At 41.6% G+C, this 22,222-nt stretch overlaps 1 protein-coding gene across 16 annotated transcripts in view; it reads left to right on the top strand.

Moving 5' to 3' along the window:
* The window catches only part of CSNK1G1 (casein kinase 1 gamma 1), a 53,340-nt gene that overhangs the window by 14,280 nt on the left and 16,838 nt on the right, over positions 1-22,222 (top strand). For 7 of the 16 annotated variants that reach the window (XM_083413146.1, XM_083413140.1, XM_083413132.1 and 4 more), the window contains exons 3-12: positions 1,891-1,931; positions 2,600-2,669; positions 5,003-5,154; positions 7,627-7,861; positions 9,457-9,542; positions 11,565-11,649; positions 13,615-13,763; positions 14,750-14,851; positions 15,581-15,688; positions 17,427-17,533. In XM_083413146.1, the coding sequence (XP_083269272.1) occupies positions 1,891-1,931; positions 2,600-2,669; positions 5,003-5,154; positions 7,627-7,861; positions 9,457-9,542; positions 11,565-11,649; positions 13,615-13,763; positions 14,750-14,851; positions 15,581-15,688; positions 17,427-17,533 (1,135 nt within the window). Of the gene's footprint in view, positions 1-1,890; positions 1,932-2,599; positions 2,670-5,002; positions 5,155-7,626; positions 7,862-9,456; positions 9,543-11,564; positions 11,650-13,614; positions 13,764-14,749; positions 14,852-15,580; positions 15,689-17,426; positions 17,534-18,351; positions 18,525-22,103; positions 22,147-22,222 lie in introns of those variants that run through there. The other 9 variants (XM_083413136.1, XM_083413138.1, XM_083413137.1 and 6 more) reach the window with 4 other exon arrangements.

The following is a 22,222-nucleotide window of genomic DNA, read 5'->3' as shown; positions in this document are numbered from 1 at the left end:
CAACCCTATTAGCGGATTAGCGGCTATTAGCGGCTATTAAAGGCTTAGCGGATTAGCGGATTAGCTGCTAAAAGGCTATTAGCGGTTTAGCGGCTTAGAAAAAGGGGGTGGGGAGCGAAAAAAAATCTCAAGACTCGCAAGACATTTTCGTCTTGCAAAGCAAGCCCATAGGGAAATTCGTCCTGCGAAGCGCATCGAAAAACGGAAAACCCTTTCGTCTAGCGGGTTTTCCGTCTTGCGAGGCATTCATCTTGCGGGGCACCACTGTATTCCTAAACTTTCTTGCTTCTGGGTAAAACCAACAGCTAAGGACAAAGTCAGCTTTCCCCTGTCTACACCAACAGCACATGCTACTCACCATATAAAACATCTTAGGTAGCTATAATGCATGCAGATACTATTTCATCCACAATTCTCTGAAATTCTCAATGCTAATGAGGCAGTTTAGCTATTCAGGTTTGTCCAGCCATAATCCCATACATTCTCTGTTTTCTCACACATAAAAGAAATGCTAAGGTTTCTGCTATGACACATGTGCATCATCTAAAAATAAATGAATTGTGCTTCTTCTGATATACTTTTACCCATATGCAAATCTAATCAATAACTTGTTTGATTTGCACATCTCATCAGTGGTTTGCTTGTTCAGTCAACTAAAATCTTATATTCTGAATTCAAAACACATGCCTATATTTTCCTCCTCTGTCCAGGACCCTTAATTTTTCTCCTGCCCCAAACACCGAAGGGCAGGTAGGCAGCTCCTAATTTTGACTGTTGCTTCCTCGTAACATGAATGCTTTTTCTTCACCTTTCTCCCCTCGCCCCAAAGAGGTTGGACTTTGTGTTTACTCTGTAGCTGATACACTACTTGGGAAAGACTTTACAGCAAGTTTTAGTTGGGGAGTAAAATAAACCTCACTAGGGTTTCATTTATCGTGATTTTATTTGAGCCTCAAAAGAATGAGGAATTTTATTTAAACTCAAATTTCAGTTATGCTTCTGAAGAAAAGTATAAGCATGAGGTAGTTCATATAAAAGTTGGATATAAATTGTATTTTAATTGACTTGTCACTTTAAACTAGCAATACTATATAAATGAAGTAGGCAATCTAGCTGACAGTTTCAAGACCTTTGTGCTTATGTGAAACTTGGGTTTGTTTAAGTTTGTTTAGGCTCAGTTTTCTTTAAAAAAATTTTTTTTAAACATTTTTGTTTGGTTCCCTCCCCCCCTACATAGGGACATTCTTGGCCATACTTTTCTCTGAATAGTTTTGTATTATTAAATGTATATAAAAGAAACATTAAAACATTGAAGAATTTATGTTCTAAAACAATGGGTGATAAAGAATAGGTGAATTGCACATTATCCCCTCTAATATTGTATATAATTATTTTTGGCGCATAAACAACATACTCATAATAACATACAGTCACATCTTGGTTTTTGAACAGCTTAGTTCCCAAATGTTTTGGCTCCCAAACATCACAAATCCAGAAGCGAGTGTCCCAGTCTGTGAACTATTTTTGGAAGCCGAATGTCCAACGGGGCTTCTGCGGCTTCTGATTGGCTGCAATTTGGTTTTCAAACATTTTGGAAGTTGAACGGACTTCTGGAACGGATTCCATTTGACTTCCAAAATACGACTGTAGTCAGATTTAATTGATTCAGTTATACAGCAGACTAGATGTTTTGAACTACAACTGCCATCAGTGCCAGCCAGCACAGTCGTATTGACTGGGGCTGATGGTACTTGTAGCCCTAATATCTGGAGAGACCAGGTTGGTGAAGACTGGAGTAAACCTCTTTTCATTCTGGAAACCTGAAAAACTAGCAATACTGACTTACCTGTCACCATTGTGATGTTTATTGTGTCTCTGTTTCCATTGCAGGCAAAAATCTTTATACAAATGAATACGTAGCAATCAAACTGGTGAGTAGCTGTACAATTTTTAAACATTTCTGAAATTCTGGGTGTTAAGCAAACTAGGAGTTTAGATTATTCTCCCGTTGATCTAGACTATGTTTTCCTGGACATCTCTGTAAACTGCTGTCTTTTAAATTCTTGGTAGAACACTTCCCTGTTGTAAACACATTCATGAAATGCTTCCATAAAGAGATTTGGAAAGCTGTTTTGTTATTAACCTGCCGTGTATCTTAATAATATTTTTTAGTGAATGGTCACTTCTTTCTAACTTATTTATTTATTTATTTATTTAACTTATATCCTTCCCTTCATCCTCAGATTTTAAGGCAGGTAACATATATACATACATACATACATACATACATATATGAAATATCATGTATGTAGTTCAGATTAATGACCCAAATTAAGGTCTTTGACAGATGCTTAATATTAGGCTCCTTCCTATCTGACAATGTGACCATGTAGCTGCTTATCTTCAGTTTTTGCCTACATTGAAGTTGGCCTCTCATGAATTCACACCTGATATTTTGTGTTGGAAATTCAAAGGGCAAGGATTTAATAGCAGTTCTTCAAAGCCAGTCAAATTAAATCCTGGTCCTAGGTGGTTTTCCAAGTTTGAGAGATGCTAAGGCTGCCATTTAATTTGACTATTTTTTCTTCTGTTTTTGTAGGAGCCATTAAAATCTCGTGCCCCACAGCTGCATTTAGAGTATAGGTTTTATAAACACATTGGCTGCACAGGTAAGTAATCTCATCGCTAGAAATGATAATAAAAGGAGAGTATTTAACTTGTAGTTGATGTACCGTATTTTTCGCTCTATAAGACACACCAGACCATAAGACACACCTAGTTTTTGAAGAAGGAAAACAAGAAAAAAAAATATTCTGAATCCCAGAAGCCAGAATAGCAAGAGGGATCGCTGCGCAGCAAAAGCAGTGATCCCTCTTGCTGTTTTGGCTTCTGGGATAGCTGCGCAGCCTGTATTCACTCCATAAGATGCACAAACATTTCCCCTTACTTTTTAGGAGGGAAAAAGTGAGTCTTATAGAGCAAAACATACGGTATTTGAAACCCCATTAATATCATTCCTGGAGACCACTGTTTGTCCTTGGCTGATCTGACAATTGCAATTTTGATGCACTACCACAGTCCTCAAGATTTGTTTACCTTTGTATCCCAAGCATAAAGGGAACTCTTTTTTTCTGTTAGTAGGTAACTTTGAGAAAATATATGTAGAAGGCACGTATAATAGATCTGACTTAAGGGTTGTAGCTGGGGACGCGGGTGGCGCTGTGAGTAAAAGCCTCAGCGCCTAGGGCTTGCTGATCGAAAGGTCAGCGGTTCGAATCCCCACGGCGGAGTGCGCTCCCGTTGCTCGGTCCCAGCGCCTGCCAACCTAGCAGTTCGAAAGCACCTCTGGGTGCAAGTAAATAAATAGGGACTGCTTACTGGCGGGAAGGTAAACGGCGTTTCCGTGTGCTGCGCTGGCTCGCCAGATGCGGCTTTGTCACGCTGCCCACGTGACCCGGAAGTGTCTCCGGACAGCGCTGGCCCCCGGCCTCTTAAGTGAGATGGGCGCACAACCCTAGAGTCTGTCAAGACTGGCCCGTACGGGTAGGGGTACCTTTACCTTTAAGGGTTGTAACTGGTATACTGGAAAACAGATGTGACTGCCATAACACATGTGTGATACACGATACACCCAGAACAGTCCTGCTGGATCAGAACATCTCTAGTCCAACACCTGGTTTCCAAATGTGGTCAACCAGATGGCTTCCTAGAAGCAGGATATTATACTGCCCCTGATCCTGGAGGGTAGCATAGAGCCACTATGACTAGTAGCCATCGATAGTGCTATGCTTCATGAGTTTGCCCAGCCCTCTTTTTAAAGCCATCTAAGCCAATGGACGCCACTGCATCTTTGTTTGACCAGGCATGCTCTTTGAAGACATAAGATGTCTGTTATGTAGGGTAGAGTAGGCATCAAAATAAAGAAAATGCTACTTGATCTTCACAGCCCAGCCAAAGAACAGAGCAGTAGATACTAAATTTACGTGTGGCATTGACTTCCAGGACTGGAAACCTATTGTCTGGAAGCTTTGCTTGGGGATAGTATTTTATGGCTGAGAATTGGTCCATGAAACAGAACTTGGGTCGCTTTGAAATGGGCTAGATAAATTCTTGGAGGATAAGGTATCAGCCAACCACTATTAACCATGACTATGTTCTACCTCCAGGATTAGAGAGAGCTTGTCTCTGAATACCAGTTACTGAGAAACAACAGTGAGCAAGTACCGTATTTTTCGCTCTATAGGACGCACTTCCCCCCTCCAAAAATTAAGGGGAAATGTGTGTGCGTCCTATAGAGCAAATGCAGGCTGCGCGGCTAAGCCCAAAGCCATAACAGGGAGACGGAGTGCTGCGGAGCGCTCGGTATCGCTGTTCTAGCTTGGGGATGGCTGCGCGCGAAGCCGAACATCCAATGTGGCTTCCACGGCTTCTGATTGAAAACGTCTTGGTTTTCAAACAGTTCTGGAAATCGAACAGACTCCTGGAACGCATTCTGTTCGAGAACCAAGATATGACTGTACTAGTTAGGATCAGTCAGTTCTGTATGCCCAAGGGAGCTTTAAACTTTTGATGTCTCAGATAGCATCTTCTCATGCTCTGTGAGCCATTTCTGAAAGTGAAATTTGTGGGGGAGTTTGAAAAGCAGTTTTGTGATGTCATATGGTTTGCTTAAATAAAAAAGGGTAAAATATCCTGGTCAGCATGAAGAAACCGTTGCACAGCTGTAAAGTTTGATGGATTGTGAATATTACTGTCCTAGTGTGCACACCAGCTCTACAAAAAAGCAACACACAACCACCACCACCTCTTCACAAATTAATTGAAAGGGTTTCATGTGGTGTGGTGGGGAGAACAATTGACAGATAAATTTCAGAACCATTTTTGTGACAGAATTTGACTGGCATAAGTAAAATCTCTTGGCTTTGGTAGTTTTCATACAATAGTAATGATGCTACTGCAACCATCTGGATGTATTCCAAAAGTATGTTTTGTATACTTTCAGTTGAAGGCTTCCCCCAGGTGTTTTACTATGGGCCGTGTGGAAAGTACAATGCCATGGTACTTGAGCTCCTTGGTCCAAGTTTGGAGGACTTATTTGATCTTTGTGATAGAACATTCACTCTGAAGACAGTCTTAATGATAGCAATCCAGCTGGTGAGTAAAAGAATAGTTTCTGCTGATTTCGCAGTCTTTGGCTTACAATTTTACATGATTTCCTAATATTAACAAATGGTTCAGGAAACTACATATTAACCCTTACATGGGGAGTAGCCAACAGAGTGTCTCCAGATGTTGTTGGATTATAGCTCCCATCATCTTTGACCATTGGCTGTGCTGACTTGGGCTGATGGGAACAGGCTTCCCTTGCACTATGCTAACTTTCAGTTTTCAAGAAAAGTAAGTGTTTGTGTGTGATTTATTTGTTTAGTTCACTGGGTTTTTTTTTCTTGCTTCTTAGTTTTACTTAGTTGAGTTAATCTTCAGTAACTCAGTAAGTATAAATGGTTTGTTTACTATGCTTTGTTCACTTTAGACAGCAAGATTTGAACATATCAAGAACTGAATGGAATGATTTATGTTCTTGTTGATGTTTAGAAAGGATTATTGATTGCATATGTCGTGCTAGTGAACCTGTGGCCCTTCAGACATCATTGGTCTCCAGATTCCATCAACCCCAGCCAGCATATCTGGTGGTTGTGAAAAATATCAGTGGTTTACAACAGTATATACAAAAAGACCATTTAAAATATAAAAATTAGAAATCAGCTATGTATTATGGAAAGATATATTCGTAATCGTCTATTTCAGCTTGACAGAATAGAAAAGTTTTCAACAGGTGTTCAAAAGGTGAAATGAAAGGTGCCTGCTGAATCTATTGGCAGAGTATTCCACAAGACTGGGCTGGTGAAAGTTACTAAAGCAGGGGTCAGCAAACTTTTTCTGTAGGGGGCCGGTCCACTGTCCCTCAGACTTTGTGGAGGGCTGGACTATATATGCACACTGCGAGGGGGGTCAGTAGTCCTCCTCCCCGCCCCGGCCCCAGCCACCTTGGTTTGCCGCCTGCCTCATTCGCTGAAGGGCTGGCAGCAGTGGTGCGAAACGGGCTTCCTCCCCGCCCAGAGAGAGAAGGCTGTGCGCTTACCTTCCCAGAGGGGGCTGCCACCGCCGCTGCTGCTGCGTCTGCTTCTTGTGAAGTGGGTAGGCAGAGTGAGCTTGTCCTCACCACTCTCTGGCCCACAGGAGCACCAGGGCGGCGACGGGAGGAAGAAGCCGAGCGGCGGCGGCTCTGCCAATCAAACACTGTGCCTGGTTTACCTCAGTGCGGCGCAGGGACGTCTCTGCCAGTCAAATGCCGCTGAGATAAACCAGGTGCGGCGTTTGATTGGCAGAGATGTCGCTGCATTGAGGTAAACCAAGCACAGTGTTTGATTGACAGAGCCGCCACCGCTCGGCCTCTTCTTCCCGTCACCATCGCTGGGAGTCTTGGCTTTGCAGTGGGTTCCGGCTTTGCAGTGTGGACCGGATTTAGGACCCAGGTGGACCTGATCCGGCCCAGGGGCCGTAGTTTGCCAAACCCTGTATTAAAGGCTTGGTTTCTCATTGCAGTCAAATGAGCCTCACAAACTTGGGGAATGACCAACAACTCCTCTTCATGTGTCAGTGATCGAGCTGGGATGTAAGGGATCAGGCAGTCCCAAAGATACCCTGGAATTAAATAGTTAAGAGCTTTGTAAACTAATACACGGGCCTTTAGCCTGGCTCAGTAGTAATGGGCAGCCAGTGTAGAGGTTTTAGTAATGATGTCACATGTTGTTTGTCAGGTGCTTATCTGCAGTCCTACTGCCACATTCTGCACCAGTTGGAGCTTCTGAGCCAGGCCAAAGGGAGCTCCACATAAGAGTGCATTGCAGTATTCCAGCCTTGAGGTTGCAACCGTATGGACTCCAGTTATATTACCAGGCCTGGTGGCAGACCAGGAAATGAAAGTTAGCTGGTCCTGTATGTAAGGTTTGGTTCCCAAAATAGAGTTTGGGCACTTTCAAATGGTGGTACATGTGTCAAGCTGGTCAGATTGATTGCAAGTGCATCATGTTAAATGTGTATGAGTTGAAGAGTAGGTTGCACTAGATAACTTCTAGTATTCAAGAGTCTGATGATGATGGAAAGCAGAACATGGATTAGAGAAGTGGCATTCAAACTTGTATGGAACTCTGGGATTTCTTGAAGCTTATAAGAGGTGTTATCAGTGAGATGAGTAATGATGAACAAGGCTCCTAGAAGTTGGCTTGCCACCAATTGCTGTCAAGCTTCCTCTTCCTCGGGATGTTGAGGATGTTCTGCCTGTCTGTTCATGTGGGGCAACAATGACAACCGGCATGCTCAGAGCCATTCATGAACTGATTCTCTTATGTAGATCATACTTCAGAATCTTCTGGAACAACTTGAGGGTTCCTTGGCAGATGGTTTTCTTCTATAAAAACACCGCATTATTTCTTTTCTATTAAGGTATTTTAACATCTGGGAATGATGTTAACTTACACTTTAATGTACACTAGCTCTTTAATAATTGACACACTCTTGACAGTTTTGTAATTAAAGGCATTTTAATACTGTCTTGTCTTACAGATCTCTCGAATGGAATTTGTGCACTCAAAGAATCTCATTTATCGAGATGTCAAGCCAGAAAACTTCCTTATTGGACGACAAGGAAATAAGAAAGAACACATCATCCACATAATAGACTTTGGACTGGCCAAGGAGTACATTGATCCTGAAACCCAAAAACACATACCTTACAGGGAACACAAGAGTCTAACTGGAACAGCCAGATATATGTCCATCAACACCCATCTTGGCAAAGGTTTGTTACGATACCTTTGTATCTTACTTCATCTGTATTATGTATTACTTCATCTGTATTAGCGGAAGAGCTCAGGCTCTTTTCTACAAAACTTATGCCATTAAAACATTTTCAGATGTTATAAAAAATGAGACATTTGAATGCTCTCTGTGTGTTTTAAAGGATTTTTATCCTGCTCTTAAGTGGAAGAAGACTCTGTCCTCAGGCTTACAATTTGAAAGACATTTTGTTGCTACTGTTGCATAATTTTGCATGCCTACCTGTCAGTAGCACCTTTTTATACAAATATATTTAAATTTCATTGTTAAGAATATTAATAAATACCGTCTTTTTCAGTGTATAAGATGCCTCCGTGTATAAGACACCCGCTATTTTTGGGGACTCAAAATTAAGAAAATGCACTATGCACTATCCATGTATAAGACAACCCCTTATTTTAAACTTCAAAAATTTAGGAAAAAATATAATCTTAGAAAAATACGGTATGTTGATTACAAATAATATACATAAAATAGCCTTTACCAGACCAAATGAAAACCTACCAACAGCAGTAGCTTTTCATTTGGTCCATTAATGGCTTTCATCTGACTAGCTCTTCAATAGTTTCCTTGCACTTTTTTAGTTCCATTTGGATTTTGCTCTTGCCCATATACACACAGTTTTGTCCTTAGCTGTTTTGGTATTGATAGCTTTTTGAAACTCTGAAATAGATTTTTAGCAAATCAGTGTTTGTGTTGTTTTATGTCAACCTGTAAGCCAGCTCTAGCAGAAAACACCCAAAGCATTATTTAGCTTCCAGAGTGCTTCTTGTTTGGCTACTTATGTAAATGCCTTAGTTGCACTTGCGTGATCCACATGGGCTTCTTTGGAGCTTTTACTGTTTTACTGTCCTTGCAATCTTGACTTCTCATTCCCTGTAATGCTTTGTCCTCACACTAGTAGAGTGCACTGTACTCCGTTGAATATCTTGGAAGCTTCACAGCATAGGCTATGTCATACTTGAAAGGACACATTTATCCATCTTGTAGAGGTTGCATAAGCAACCCTATACAGTGGTACCTCAGGTTACATACGCTTCAGGTTACAGACTCTGCCAACCCAGAAATAGTACCTCAGGTTAAGATCTTTGCTTCAGGATGAGAACAGAAATCGTGCTCCGGCGGCGCAGCAGCCCCAGGAGGCCCCATTAGCTAAAGTGGTGCTTTGGGTTAAGAACAGTTTCAGGTTAAGAACGGACCTCCAGAATGAATTAAGTACTTAACTCGAGGTACCACTGTAAATCCTATTTTTACCATAGTCCTGGGGTTTGTATTCCTGACTTGCAATAAGCTAAAGAGCACTTTAATGAAATAGCTGTATCTAGATTTGGAGCCAATTCATCCATAGAGCATGAAGCAGGGATGTCTTTTTGTAAATAGAGGATAAATCTACACTAAGACTTCATGGCCAATCAGGAGTCTTTGACAAATATCCCCTTGTGTGCTCCCTGATGCCTACAAATGTTTTCCACATTGTGCCAGAGCTAGGAATGTAATTTAGTAGGCATTTCTGATAGAGCGGATAAAGCAGTGGTGCATTTTCTTACATCTTTTCAGAGCAAAGTCGTCGAGATGACTTGGAAGCCCTTGGACATATGTTCATGTATTTCCTTCGAGGCAGTTTGCCCTGGCAAGGCCTTAAGGTATTTGCTAAAGTGTGTTGCTCAGTATAATAGCTGCCGGCAGATATTTCCTGTTTGACGTAGAGCTTTACCTGTACAGTGGTACCTTGGAAGTCGAGTGGAATCCGTTCTGGAAATCTGTTCGACTTCCAAAACATTCGGAAACCAAGGCGCGACTTCCGATTGGCTGCAGCGTCAGCCGTGTCGGATGTTCAGGTTCCAAAGAACGTTAGCAAACTGGAACACTCACTTCCGAGTTTGCGGTGTTTGGGAGCCAAAACGTTTGACTCGCAAGGCATTCGTCAACCAAGGTACGACTATACAGTTTTTAAGAAAACATGGCTTTGGGCAGTGATAACTGGTGGCAGGGGTGGCTCTTCCTGTTTCACCACCTGAGGCAAAATAGGATATCCCACCTCCTGTCTTCACTCCTTACCCCCCAACACTACTACTTCTGCGCCTTGGATTTTACTGAACTTTGCAGGGGCTGGGGCACTCCTCAAAACGTTGTCATTTGGCTTCTCCCACCCCCCCATTGGGGAAGTGGGAGCCAAGTGGCAGCATGTCACACAGAAATGCCTTTGAACTTGCCAAACTTGGCAGGAACCAGGGCATCCCTCGAAGCATTACTGCTTGGCTTCTCCCTCCCCAGAGGTGCGGGGAAGATGAGAGGCAATGTTTGGGTGCTAGAACGTCTCCCTTATGGCAGTGGAAGTGGTGGGGCAGGTGGGGCGCCACCTCATGCATTTCTGCCACCTGAGGCGGGCATTTCACCCGTCTTCATGGGCAAACTGGCTCTGACTGGTTCATTGCCCAAGCTCCACTCACTATGATACTCTTCAGTTTGCTAGTCAACTTTGAATTTAATCCTGATAGTCAGCCAGGGGAAGTTCCATGTCTTGCCCTTTTGTTTTTAATTGCTGACATATTCCTTACTGAGCAGCTAAATGTGACTGCAAAACATGCTTCTCCTGCTGCATCTCTTATCCGCATTTTGCCCCAGTGCAGATGAACTGCATTTTCAAAACAAAATTTAAAAAATCCTTCCAGTAGCACCTTAGAGACCAAATATTCTTCAGGTATCTGAAGAAGTGTGCATGCACATGAAAGCTCATACCAATAAAAAACTTAGTTGGTCTCTAAGGTGCTACTGGAAGGATTTTTTTTTATTTTGTTTCGACTACGGCAAATCAGCACAGCTACCTACCTGCATTTTCAAGCTTCCCTTTAGTTCCCGTTTTCATTTTGCCTGATTTTTCTCTGTATAGTCCTTCTTCATCTGCCTAGCCCCTCCTGTCCACTTCACAGCTGGGGTCCCTCACATCCAATTTGTCATCCCACAAAGGAGGAGGCCTCCCACACAGAGGTTTAGCATCAACTCCCCTTGTTTTGTTCTTGGAACCTCATTAAGGAACAGTAACAAAAAAGAGGTCTAGTGTGCAAATAAAGGAGAAAAATCTGGAATAGGCTTTTATTGGGTGGGAAGGATCAGGCTCCCGTCCTTTTTAGATCTTCTGTTGTAAACAGATGCTTGATGAGCTGTGCTGTGGTGCAGATGGAAGTCCTTTGTCAGGATGAATACAGCAAAGGGTTAGAGAGTTAATGGGTGAAGGAGATAATTAGTTTAGTAGAGTCGCTCTCAACTTGCTGATTATCATGCATTATAGATAGTAATGGTCTTAGAGTAAATGTTCTTGTAAAGAGCACGTTTCAAAATAACTTCAAACACCCCTTTTCTGGGCGGTGTAGAAAGAGGAGCTTTGGAGAGGGTGCAGACTGGCTGTAATGGGTCAAGGAGCTGGCAGGAAAGCCATGTTGTGCGAGCTTGCGCATGCAGACCTGTTCACGCAATAGTAGTAACAAGTAATGTGCATATGGCACTTTATAGTGCTCAAATGGCTTTGCATAATCTTAGTTTGCAACAACTTGATAAAATAGGTCAATATTATCACCATGTTGCACATGGGAGGCAGAGAGAGGAAAAGAGTGGCTTGCCTTACTGCGTAGCCTAACCCTCTTAAAATATATATTTGCCTTACACAGGCTGATACATTAAAAGAGAGATACCAGAAGATTGGGGACACAAAGAGGAACACTCCAATTGATGTTCTCTGTGAGAACTTCCCAGGTAAGTTTCATAGTGGGTGGTGTATCTTCTGTGCAAGGTGCCTTCTGAAAATAGGAACCAGGCTCTTGTTAAAGCAGCATTTCAAGTGTTGGAACAAATGTGTTCCTACTGGTATGCTTGGATTCTTTGTTCAATGTATGGCTAACATCAGAGTTGGCTATAAATTTCAGTGATGCTTGTGTTTAACCTGTGACTCTCCAAGTGTTGTTGGGTAACTATTTTCATCATTCCTGACCATTGACCATAATGGCTGTGACTTCTGGGAGTTGGAGTCCATTAACATCCAGAGAGCCACAGGTTACCCTTCCCTGGTTTTAAATGATTGCTTGCAGCCACCTGGCTAATGATAAGTGCCAGTCCTAGCATTGAGTAAATCAGTCTGGTCAAGTTCACAACAACTCTGCTATGTACTAGAGAGCCTGCTTTCTTTTGTAGCCTGCATATGGCTACAGTCCTCCATGCGCTTCTTTGGAATTGATTATTTCTGACAGGTAGGGCCCTAGAATGGTGATGTGAGTAGCTGAGTGACAAGTTAGCAAACATGGTTGTTGACCCATTTCAAGGATAGAAAGTGTCTTGATTGCTGGAAAATGAATTGAGAGGAATGTTTTTCTTCACTGTTTCTTCTAGAACTCTCAGTGGTAACATCCAATATCATGGACTGTGGCTGGGGTCCATCTGGGACATCTTCCAATGTGGACCTCATGGGCATTGCCTTTGGTGGTTCCAGTCCTCCTTGGGTTCTTAGGAGGTGTGTGGTGTTGTTAGCACACTAGCACCCAACTCTGTCTCATTTTCACTGAATCCTAGGGAGGCAGTAGAGGCTCTGAATAGGCTTCTTAAGTCTGTGAGTCATTGGATAAGTGTGATGAACCTGAAAATACTCTATTTTAGACTTATGTGGACTTCAAACAATCTGATTGCTATTGATGTCATCGGGGAGGGTCGGGGAGATAATTACCTGCACCCACTCTCTCTTTTAGTCAAGCATGCAAGTGCAACATAATTAACAATGGGAAGAAATACCTCTTTGCTGTTTGATAGCTGTCATATTGCTCGTCATTATACATATGTAGGTCAGCAGAGGTGCTGTACCTCAAAGAACATTCAAGACCAGCAGGTTGTGACTGATTTAAATCAAGTAGCCCTTTAAACTTCTGAGCAGCATACCATATTTTTCTGTGTATAACATGCCCCCGTGTATTAACAAGACCCCCATTTTTTGGAACTCCAAATAAAGACATCCCCCATATGCACTATCTGTGTATAAGACGACCCCCATTTTTAAACTTGAAAAAATAGGGAAAAAATAGCGTCTTATACACAGTATGTTGAGCTATTGTTCAAAACATTTGTGGCCTTGTTTGGGTTATTGCTGACTCCAGATTAGCAGTGTAGGCTCTGTTCCCTGCATCTGATTATAGCACACTGACATCAACAGAACGTTGTGGCAAGGACCTAGACTCAAATAGCTCTTAAAATGCAGCTATTCTTCATTATTTTCATTTGCTTTTGTGTCTCTTTGTAACTTGGCTTGTGGGCCCTTGTTTTGAAGACAGGAGCCCATCTATTTAATATAAACATGCTTTAACCTACCCAGAACTGTTGAGGTAGTACACTTGAAAAAATGTGTATTTTTATGTTGATGTCCACTGAGAGAATTGGGAGGTCTGGTGTAAATGCTTCCTCCTCTCTAAACCGCTCTTCAGTATATATTTTTGCTACCTGAAAGTTTGCCTTTTCATATGTCTAAATGGCCTCAAGTGTACTAAGGAGAACCATTTGGAAATTGTGACTGCATATCATCCTACTGGTGGTACAGGTTTGTTGACCCCCTCATCTACTTTTGTAGGTTTATATCTTAGGGGATTAATCCGACCAGTAGGTAATGTTGAAATGTATTCTGCTTCTACTTCTTTCTGAACAGATTATCTGATGTTGCTTCTTCCTAATTCCCTTTAACAGAGGAGATGGCAGCTTATCTTCGTTATGTCAGACGATTAGACTTCTTCGAGAGACCAGACTATGATTATCTACGAACAATCTTCACAGAGTTATTTGAAAAGAGAGGATTCACCTTTGATTACGCCTACGACTGGGTTGGCAGGCCAATTGTATGTTGGAGCTGAGTGACATATTCCTTTTTTTTCTTGACTGTTGCTCTTTCTATAATGTCCCTTTTAAATGCCAGTTACATTGCAAATAATCACTTCATGATGAGCTGAGAACACAAGATGACCTTTTTGCTGTACATTGAAAACTTTACTGCAAAGCCATATACGTGTTCAGGGCTCCAAACATTTTTATTTGTTCAAGTTACTAAATGTGTATTTCCGAACAAGTAGTATTGTAATGTAGATGCAATTGGTGCTCTTGCATTGTGACTGGAGGGATGACAGAATGCATATTTTCTTGGCTCTCCTCCAGACCCGTAGATTGTCAGATATGACCGATTGTAACTGTTTGTGCTCATTTCTACTTCTTTATTAGTATGACTTAGTTGCCTTTTCTCCTTTCCCTTATCAACTAAATTTGCCATAAGCTTATTTTCATGTTACATATCTGTTCCCTGCCTTCAGCCATGTGTGGCAGCATTGAGGAACTTATCTAGCCTGCAGGCAGATTGTTATCTCCCCACCCTTTAGAGGGTCAAATGTGACCAGTGGGTGAGGGTGGGTGAATCAATCTGACTGCCAAACTCTCCTCTCGGACCAAGAGGGAGTCGAAGAGCAAACCTCAAATGTTCTGAAGAGACATTTGTCCATCATTATTGGGGGAAGATTAAACCTCCAGGAAGGTGGGGGAGTGTCCAGAACGAGGAGAAGTTCAGAACAGCAGTGTGGCATCTACCACATTCATGTAGATGTTAAACATGTGCATTTTTGTGGCCAGCTGGATAGCATGAGATTTCAGGTGTGGCTCTTTGTCTTGAAGAAGCTGTAGGCCACTGGCTGAAAGCAGCAAGTTCATTAATTGAAGATGGGGGACAGCATCTGTTTGGTTTCTACTCAAAAATTATCTGCTCTAGTTGTTAAGTCAACAGATTGTTTGAGAGTCACCTGGTGGGTCAATTCTTTTTGTATGTGTGTTTCTTTTCCAGCCCACTCCAGTGGGGCCCATGCATGTGGAGTCTGGACCATCTGTAACAAGAGACATCCATGCACATCGGGATCGATCATCGATGCAGCCTCTCCGAAATCAGGTTTGTTAGCATAGCATTGTTTCAGCTATAACTTTCCATTCAAATCTTTACTGAAACCTTAATTTATAAAGAGGGACATACAGAGAAAAGACTGTTAATTCTGTTTCTTGGGTGATTGGGGTGGTAGGAAGGCTGATTAATTAATATTATCCTGTATTTAGGAATCTTTCCTGTTAATCTGCTTTACTGTATTTTTGAAATGAGTGATATATAATGGTAGATGTCAGGCTTTGAAGAAAGGAGAGACTCTTTTTGCAAGATAGGACTTTATTCCCTGTTGCAGTATTAGGATGGCTTTAAATCTCTCTACCCATCGCTGTAATGCAATGATCTGCATTTCCACTGCAGCACTGGGCTGAGAAGAGAGGTTTATACTTGGACCTATGATGCGTGTGTATATATCTGTAAACTATGTACACATGTGTGAGAGATTGTGTGACTGCCAGTAGGTTTGGCTAACCTTTAAAATGTTTGATAACAGAGACTTGCCCTGGATCCCCCCCCCCCCCCACAGTAGGAAGTCCACTTTGGTATTTACTGCTTTTGGCTTCTGTGCAAACGGTTGGGAGTAGACTTGTCAGAATTAATACTTCTTCATTGCTTTGCTTCTCGGCGCCCACCCTACAGCGAGCTGACAATGTGCTTTTTAAAATAAAGCATTGCTTTGCTCTGGTTTACCTTTGCCTTCCCTCCTGTCTTTTTGCTCTGTGCTTGCAAATGCCTATGCAGTCTGCATCAGAACGTCGCGGAGAATGGGAAATGGCACCAATGCGACAAGCCAATGCTTTGTTTCTGCAATCTCACTTAACTTCAGATCGGCATGGGGGATCAGTACAGGTATTGTCCTTCTCTGTTCCACACATCTTTTCTACCGCAGTCACTTTCTTGTAACGTTCATATGCACCACATTCTGGTGCATATTTGGTTAACTTGATGCTTCAGCTAAAATGTGTGAATTGCCTGTCACAAGGTATGAGGCAGCACAGTATGAGAACTTTGTCTGTACTCAGATTTCCTCAGTTTGGTGTTGTGTGAGAGTGTTTGGTAGGCAAGTATGATGTCACCATTTGTCTATGTTGATGCTTTAGACAGAGTTTGTTTCTTTTTTTTCAGATTGTGTTTTAGTGTCTTCCAGATACTTTTATTTTGTAACTAATATTACCATGCTTATGGTATTTCCACAGTGTCTTAGAAACAAATGCTATAAATACATGTATCGGGTAGAACAAAGTTATAAATAAGGTGTAATTATCATTAAAGAAAAGATAATAATTTATGTAGCTAGAAAGGGGGAGAAAGAGGAGAGTAGAAGTTTAGAACTATTCATAAAGCTGTTACCTTTCTTTTCTTAAGAGTTAAATTTCACTCAATAGCACAATAGGATTTACTCTTTCTTGTATTCTATTATTCTGTACCAGGAACTTTATTTATTGTTGACTGTTCATTTATTGTTGACAACTTCATTGGTTGATCCCTAGTGTTCATCTCATCCACTTTCTCCATGCCATGCATGATTTTATACAACTTTGCGATTTCCCCACCCACTTATTCACTTTTTTAAAAGTAAACTAAAAAGCCTCAAACCTTGGGAGCAAAAAGTTTCAGACCAGAGGACCCAGAATCTCAAACAGGAAGGCAGTTGTTCTGAGACTTCAGTGGAATTGCATGACAACCTCCCTGCAATAAATAAATACATGAGTATGCAAAGTCTCTTTTAGAACTGAGAGACAAGAAATCTGAAAGTGGTCAGGATAATAGAAGTAAGTTGAAATAGGCAATAAGGAAATAGATGAGAATTTGTGGAGAGTATACAAGGAGGCTGCTGCTGTCTGGTATCTGGCTACAGCTACCCTGATATCTCTGCTTCCTCCCCTCACCAACCAGAATTGCTTGAACATTTGGTAAAGAGAAATCAATGCTTCCAAGGTAGTGTTGAAAATAAGCAAACAAAACTAATAGCCCACAGATTCTTAGTAGTCCATTTACCTTCATACATGTGAAAAAAGCAAAGCAAAGCAAAACCCCTAAAAAACAAACCCCTCTTTCTAAGCAGAGCAAAACTTGTGGACAGACCATGTGCTTCACATGTAGGTCCCAGCTTCAATCGTTATTTCACTCTGTAGTTGGAGTGTGTATGTTATACATAGTAGAAAGAGACAAGCCATCACTCCTCAGACAGTTTTATACAGGCAAACTTTGGTCATGCACACTATATGTATATTTTGACCACCTGCACTGCTTTCTTTCTTTTTGATGATGCGTCCACTGATTATTTCAGAGCACTGTGGATCTTCTCTGTCATTGGAACCCTCTTGATCCCAAATTAGGCTAGAGGTGTAAAAATTAATGCCTTAAGATTCATAAACTAGTACTCTGCAGAATTCATTCTATGTCTCACACGTTTTTAAAGTATATCCTAATCAGAAAAAAACAAAAACTGCAGGAATGTTTGCAGAGAACTTCCTTTCTGAGCACCAAGTTTCCTTTTCACTTAATTTAATGTGCCAATGCGTGTGACACAAACTGGGGCTATGATTTCATATTAATGTTGGGGCTTTGTTTCTATTTTTTTAAGGTGGTAAGCTCGACCAATGGTGAGTTGAACATCGATGAACCAACAGGAGCACCTTCCAATGTACAAATTGCAGCACGTACTGAGGTGGAAGTAGTGGAGGAAGCTAAGTATGTTTGCTGTGAAAGCAATTTCCCTCCCGCATCATTTGTGTGTCAAATCAGTTTGTGTGTTCTTGTGTTTGATGCCTATATCCATAACCTGCTATCAGATGCTTTGTTTTTGCATGTTATCCTTAGTGCTGCTGCTGATGGTACAGCTTCTTTTCACTTGCACTGCCCAGGTAATGTTGCTGTTGGCCAGAGCATGCATTGCAAATCAGTATTTCAGAAGAATTTGCAAGTGGCATGTATAGTAAACGTCCTCTGAGTTAGGGCTGTAGTTTCTGTTTGTCAAACTGTATGCGCATAACTAGCGCTGGGGATGCAGAAGTCAGAGTCCCTCTTTATCCCTCATTCTTGAAATCTGAGCCTATGCAATTTTAAGTTAACCTGTCAGACTGCGAGTAACTTCTTTTTTTGCTATGGAAACATGTAAGGTAACTTTATAAGCTGCCTGCTGAGTGTTGCAAGGTATTTTGTTGAGGGAATAATGCCTTGGCTGTTTTTCCATCTCCACCATCCGGTGGCACTTTGCATGATCTTCTACCATTACATGAACCATGATGTGGAATCTTCTCTAGGTAATCAGCAGTCCTCTTTTCTTTATAAATGAAGTCAGCACATACCCAATGCATTATGGGAAGGAGGTTCCACAAAGGCTTCATAGATCAAGGCATAGCAGATTGACTGACTTGGCTTGTGGCTACTGAATGTCTCAGCATAGGCTTCTTGGCAAGCATTGTGATTCTTTATTTCCTAGGCTGGAAATAGCCTAAAATTGCTTGTGAGAAAAGCAAGTGTATGCAATACCTCTAATTGTGCTTCAGGTGTGAATCTTCAGCTGAGAAGTAATCGCCAAGCACTCCATTACCCAAGAAATGTGTTATCGTTCTGCGAACATTTCTGTCTTCAGCCCTAAGGAGAGCTTTATAGCTGCAGGAAATTCAGGATTTGAATGTATTTAAATAAAATTGAGTGGTCCTTGTGGCAAACTTAATAATTGTGTGTTCCATTCCCAGCTGAGCCTCTGTTCCTCTGCAGGGGAACAATATATTTCAGCAGATGGGGGTGGGATGAGATATTGACCACTTTGGGTATTTATTGTTATATGATACAGAGCTTTCTGCCTGAGTTTCTTTTGACAGCAGACTAGCTTCCACCAAGTGCTGCTCAAGTGAACTGGGCTTTGGTACTTGTACTTCGCTTTGGATGCTAGCTTTCAATAAATTGTTCAGCTTGTTGCTCTGTGCAAGACAGCCTTTGCTTTGGTGCTGCAGCATCAGCTAAGTTAAGTTAGGCCATGTCCATGGAGCCTAAAAATCAAGACTCCAGAATGTCCCCAAGGACATACTCTCCTGTGGTGGACTTGTTGCTGCAGCTGTGACAACAGCAATATCTCTGGATGTGTTAACTTGAAAATAAATCACAGTACATTCATTGAGGTTTTTTATTCCCTAGTAAGCATGCTTAGGATTGCCTCCTTAGTGGGAGATGCCAATAAAATACCATTACTGACTTTGATTTTACAGCTGAGCTATGTGAAGAATTGTTTTCTTCTGCAGTAAATAAGGGAAGTTAGGGGCATTTAATGTTGACAGTGGAATTGGGGAAGGTCCTGTGGTTACAACACGGTGTACCATATCTCCTCTGCACTTGACCTTTCCATGGAAATTGCACATTCAAGCTTTATCCACAATTTCCTGGGTATGGTAAAAGTTTCCAAGACATTTGAATTCACACAGACTTCTAGTCAATATGATACTTCAGTTGAAAAGTACAGCTATTCAAAGGAAATGACTGATACCACAGTCTTATTAATTTCATAGGGCTTAGGGGTAATTAATTATGCATAGAACTGATGGGTGAGGTTGTGTGTGTGTGTGTGTGTGTGTGTGTTTAACTTGTATAGTAAAATTTGGAAAGCTGAAAAAGGCGTTTCAGTTTTACTTTCCTCTAGGCAAGATGCTGTCTCTTCTCTTTCCTCGCTCTGCCTTTTACTCTTCCTTTCTGCCTGTTCATCTCCCAGCCATGGATGATCTTTATTTACTTATTAAGCCATCAACTTCTAACAGACCATTCAAATGTTGTCTACCTCAAGCTGTGTGACTTCGTCATTTTTTAAGCCTGCTGTGTCTGTGTGTCTCCAGACTTTTTCTTGCTAGTGAAGCCTTTCTGTCTGCTCTTTTTTTTCTTGCTGTGAACCTCCTGCTCAAAGAATATAAGATCTCTCTGTGAATTTCTATCCAGACCTTTTTTCATTTCCCTCCGTATGCAGAATTCCCTAGTTTTGTCATTAATCAGTTTCTCTATCATTCATATATATATGAAAGATGCTCACTACCTTCAGTCATGCAACCTGATCTCTTGATCCATCCTTTCCTACCTCTGATTTCTCGCTCTAGCTATCTTCATTTGTTCTGTGCTGCCTAGTTCCTTATCGTGGGCTTTCAGGCATACAAATATTTCTCAGTCCTTATTTCCTCCTTATATTCATACTTCCCCCTTTCAGCTGTCATCCAGTACCTTTCAGTGCAGAATTTGTTGAGCATTTCGTATGATCCTGTTTACCTTGTGACCTCCAACTCCTTCCTTTACTCTTTTCAATCTGATTTTTGCTAGATTAACTTTTACCAAAGTTTTCAATACCTTCTTCTGGTCAAACCTTAGAGTACCTTGCATTCTAATTAAACAATCTGGTACTTTCAATCATGTCAACTTTCCCTTAAATATATTGTTTTTGCCGTTCTTGATCCTCTTTAACTTCTTTTTTCCTTTTCCTTTATTTCATTCCCTGGCTCATAATATGCTCTAAAGGTTTAAAGGTACCCCTGCCCGTACGGGCCAGTCTTGCCAGACTCTAGGGTTGTGCGCTCATCTCACTCTATAGGCCGGGAGCCAGTGCTGTCCGCTGACACTTCTGGGTCACGTGGCCAGCGTGACAAGCTGCATCTGGCGAGCCAGAGCAGCACACGGAACGCCGTTTACCTTCCCGCTGGTAAGCGGTCCCTATTTATCTACTTGCACCCGGGGGTGCTTTCGAACTGCTAGGTTGGCAGGTGCTGGGACCGAACGATGGGAGTGCACCCTGCCGCGGGGATTCGAACCGCCGACCATGCGATCGGCAAGTCCTAGGCGCTGAGGTTTTACCCACAGCGCCACCCACGTCCCATAATATGCCGTACTTCCATTCAAAATGTAGCCATTTGCCTTTGGTTGCTTGCATTTAGCTCTCATTGCTTGTGCTTACTACACTTATACAGTTAAAAATTCTCCCTTTTTAAAACTCATGATTATCAACTTCTAATAAATTCTTTTATTTTGATTGCATTGCTAACAACTCCTGTATCCCAAACTAAACAACATGGTAAGAATTCAAATATCAGCCTAAGAAGAGCCCTACTGGATCAAAACAAAGACCTATGCAGTCTAGCATCCAGTTTCTCATAGTAGCCAATGAGACGTTTATGGGAAGTCCACAAGTAGGACATGCGGGCAATAGTCTTTCCTGCTGTTGTTTTTCAACAGCTAGTATTCAGAGGTATATTGCCTCTGATTCTCAGAGGTAGGATCTTTTCACTCAGACACTTCCTCTCCTGACTACCTGTCCCTACTTCTGTTGCTGGCAGAAATTTGATATTTTGCCAATCTCCCAAGACTGCAAACTTGTGTACATGGAATGCTTCCCTTTCTTGTTGTCTTAATACTGCTAATACTACACCTCTAAAACTGTTTTAAACCATCATCCATGGTATTGCATCCTCTTTTTGCTGGCTACCGTAGCTGAAAGTCACCCATTGTCTTAAATCTCTTTTCCAGCTTTCTTTGTCACTTTCCACACCAGCTTTGTCTTTTGTAGCCTTTAAATTTAAAGGCTCTCCATTATTTTCCTCCAGACCATAAGCTCATTTGATGTTGTCCCATCTATTTTGGTTTTTCTTCCACATTTTCCACTGTCGCCTATGTTCTGCCTAAGTTAGACTGTAAATCCTTTGTGCCAGAAGTGTTACTTCTGCTTTCTCCAGCACATTCTGAAACTTAAATAACACAGTAGTGGTGGTGGTAATAATAATTTATTTCCAAGGCATGTAGGGAGACTAACTCCTCCTCAAAATGATAAATGAAGTTAAGGAAATGTAGGGGTATTGTTTTGATCAGTTGCCATGTTCCATCAAAGCACTTAAGGTATTTGCATTTGAGCCTTTTTAGCCAGCTATCTCTAGAGTTTCCTTGCAACTTAAAAAGTTCAGAAACCTTCTTGCTCCTATCTGCCAAAGTCTCTAGAGCACATTCCCGTCAATGATGATTTTCTGATGCTCTAACATAGTTGTCCTAGACAGTTGTGAAAACTTTGTCTCAAAGCAACAATCCCTTGTGATAGCTCTTTCCTGGTTAGTTGCAGAAGGTTCAGGTGGAACCAGGTTTGACAAGGCAGGTAGACGTCGTGTGTATCACAGATCTGCACTGCATGTTTGCATGACTTGCCATGACATGCTTCCATCTCGCCTCTGAACTAATGTCTCCCTACCTTTCTGTGTTTTTATTTGTCTTTCTTTCTTTCTCCTCACACTGTCTATTGTAGCTGCCTGAAAATGCTCAACTTGTGGTGAGTCACTCTCTCTGGTTCACATACAAGGGGGCGTGAACCAGACTAGGCCATGATTGGCCAAATCAAAATGAAATTAACGGAAGGGGTGGGTG

Source organism: Podarcis tiliguerta (assembly GCF_965153285.1).
Source record: "Podarcis tiliguerta genome assembly, chromosome: 14".
NCBI lineage: Eukaryota > Metazoa > Chordata > Lepidosauria > Squamata > Lacertidae > Podarcis > Podarcis tiliguerta.
This window is presented reverse-complemented; position numbering and strand designations above follow the sequence as displayed.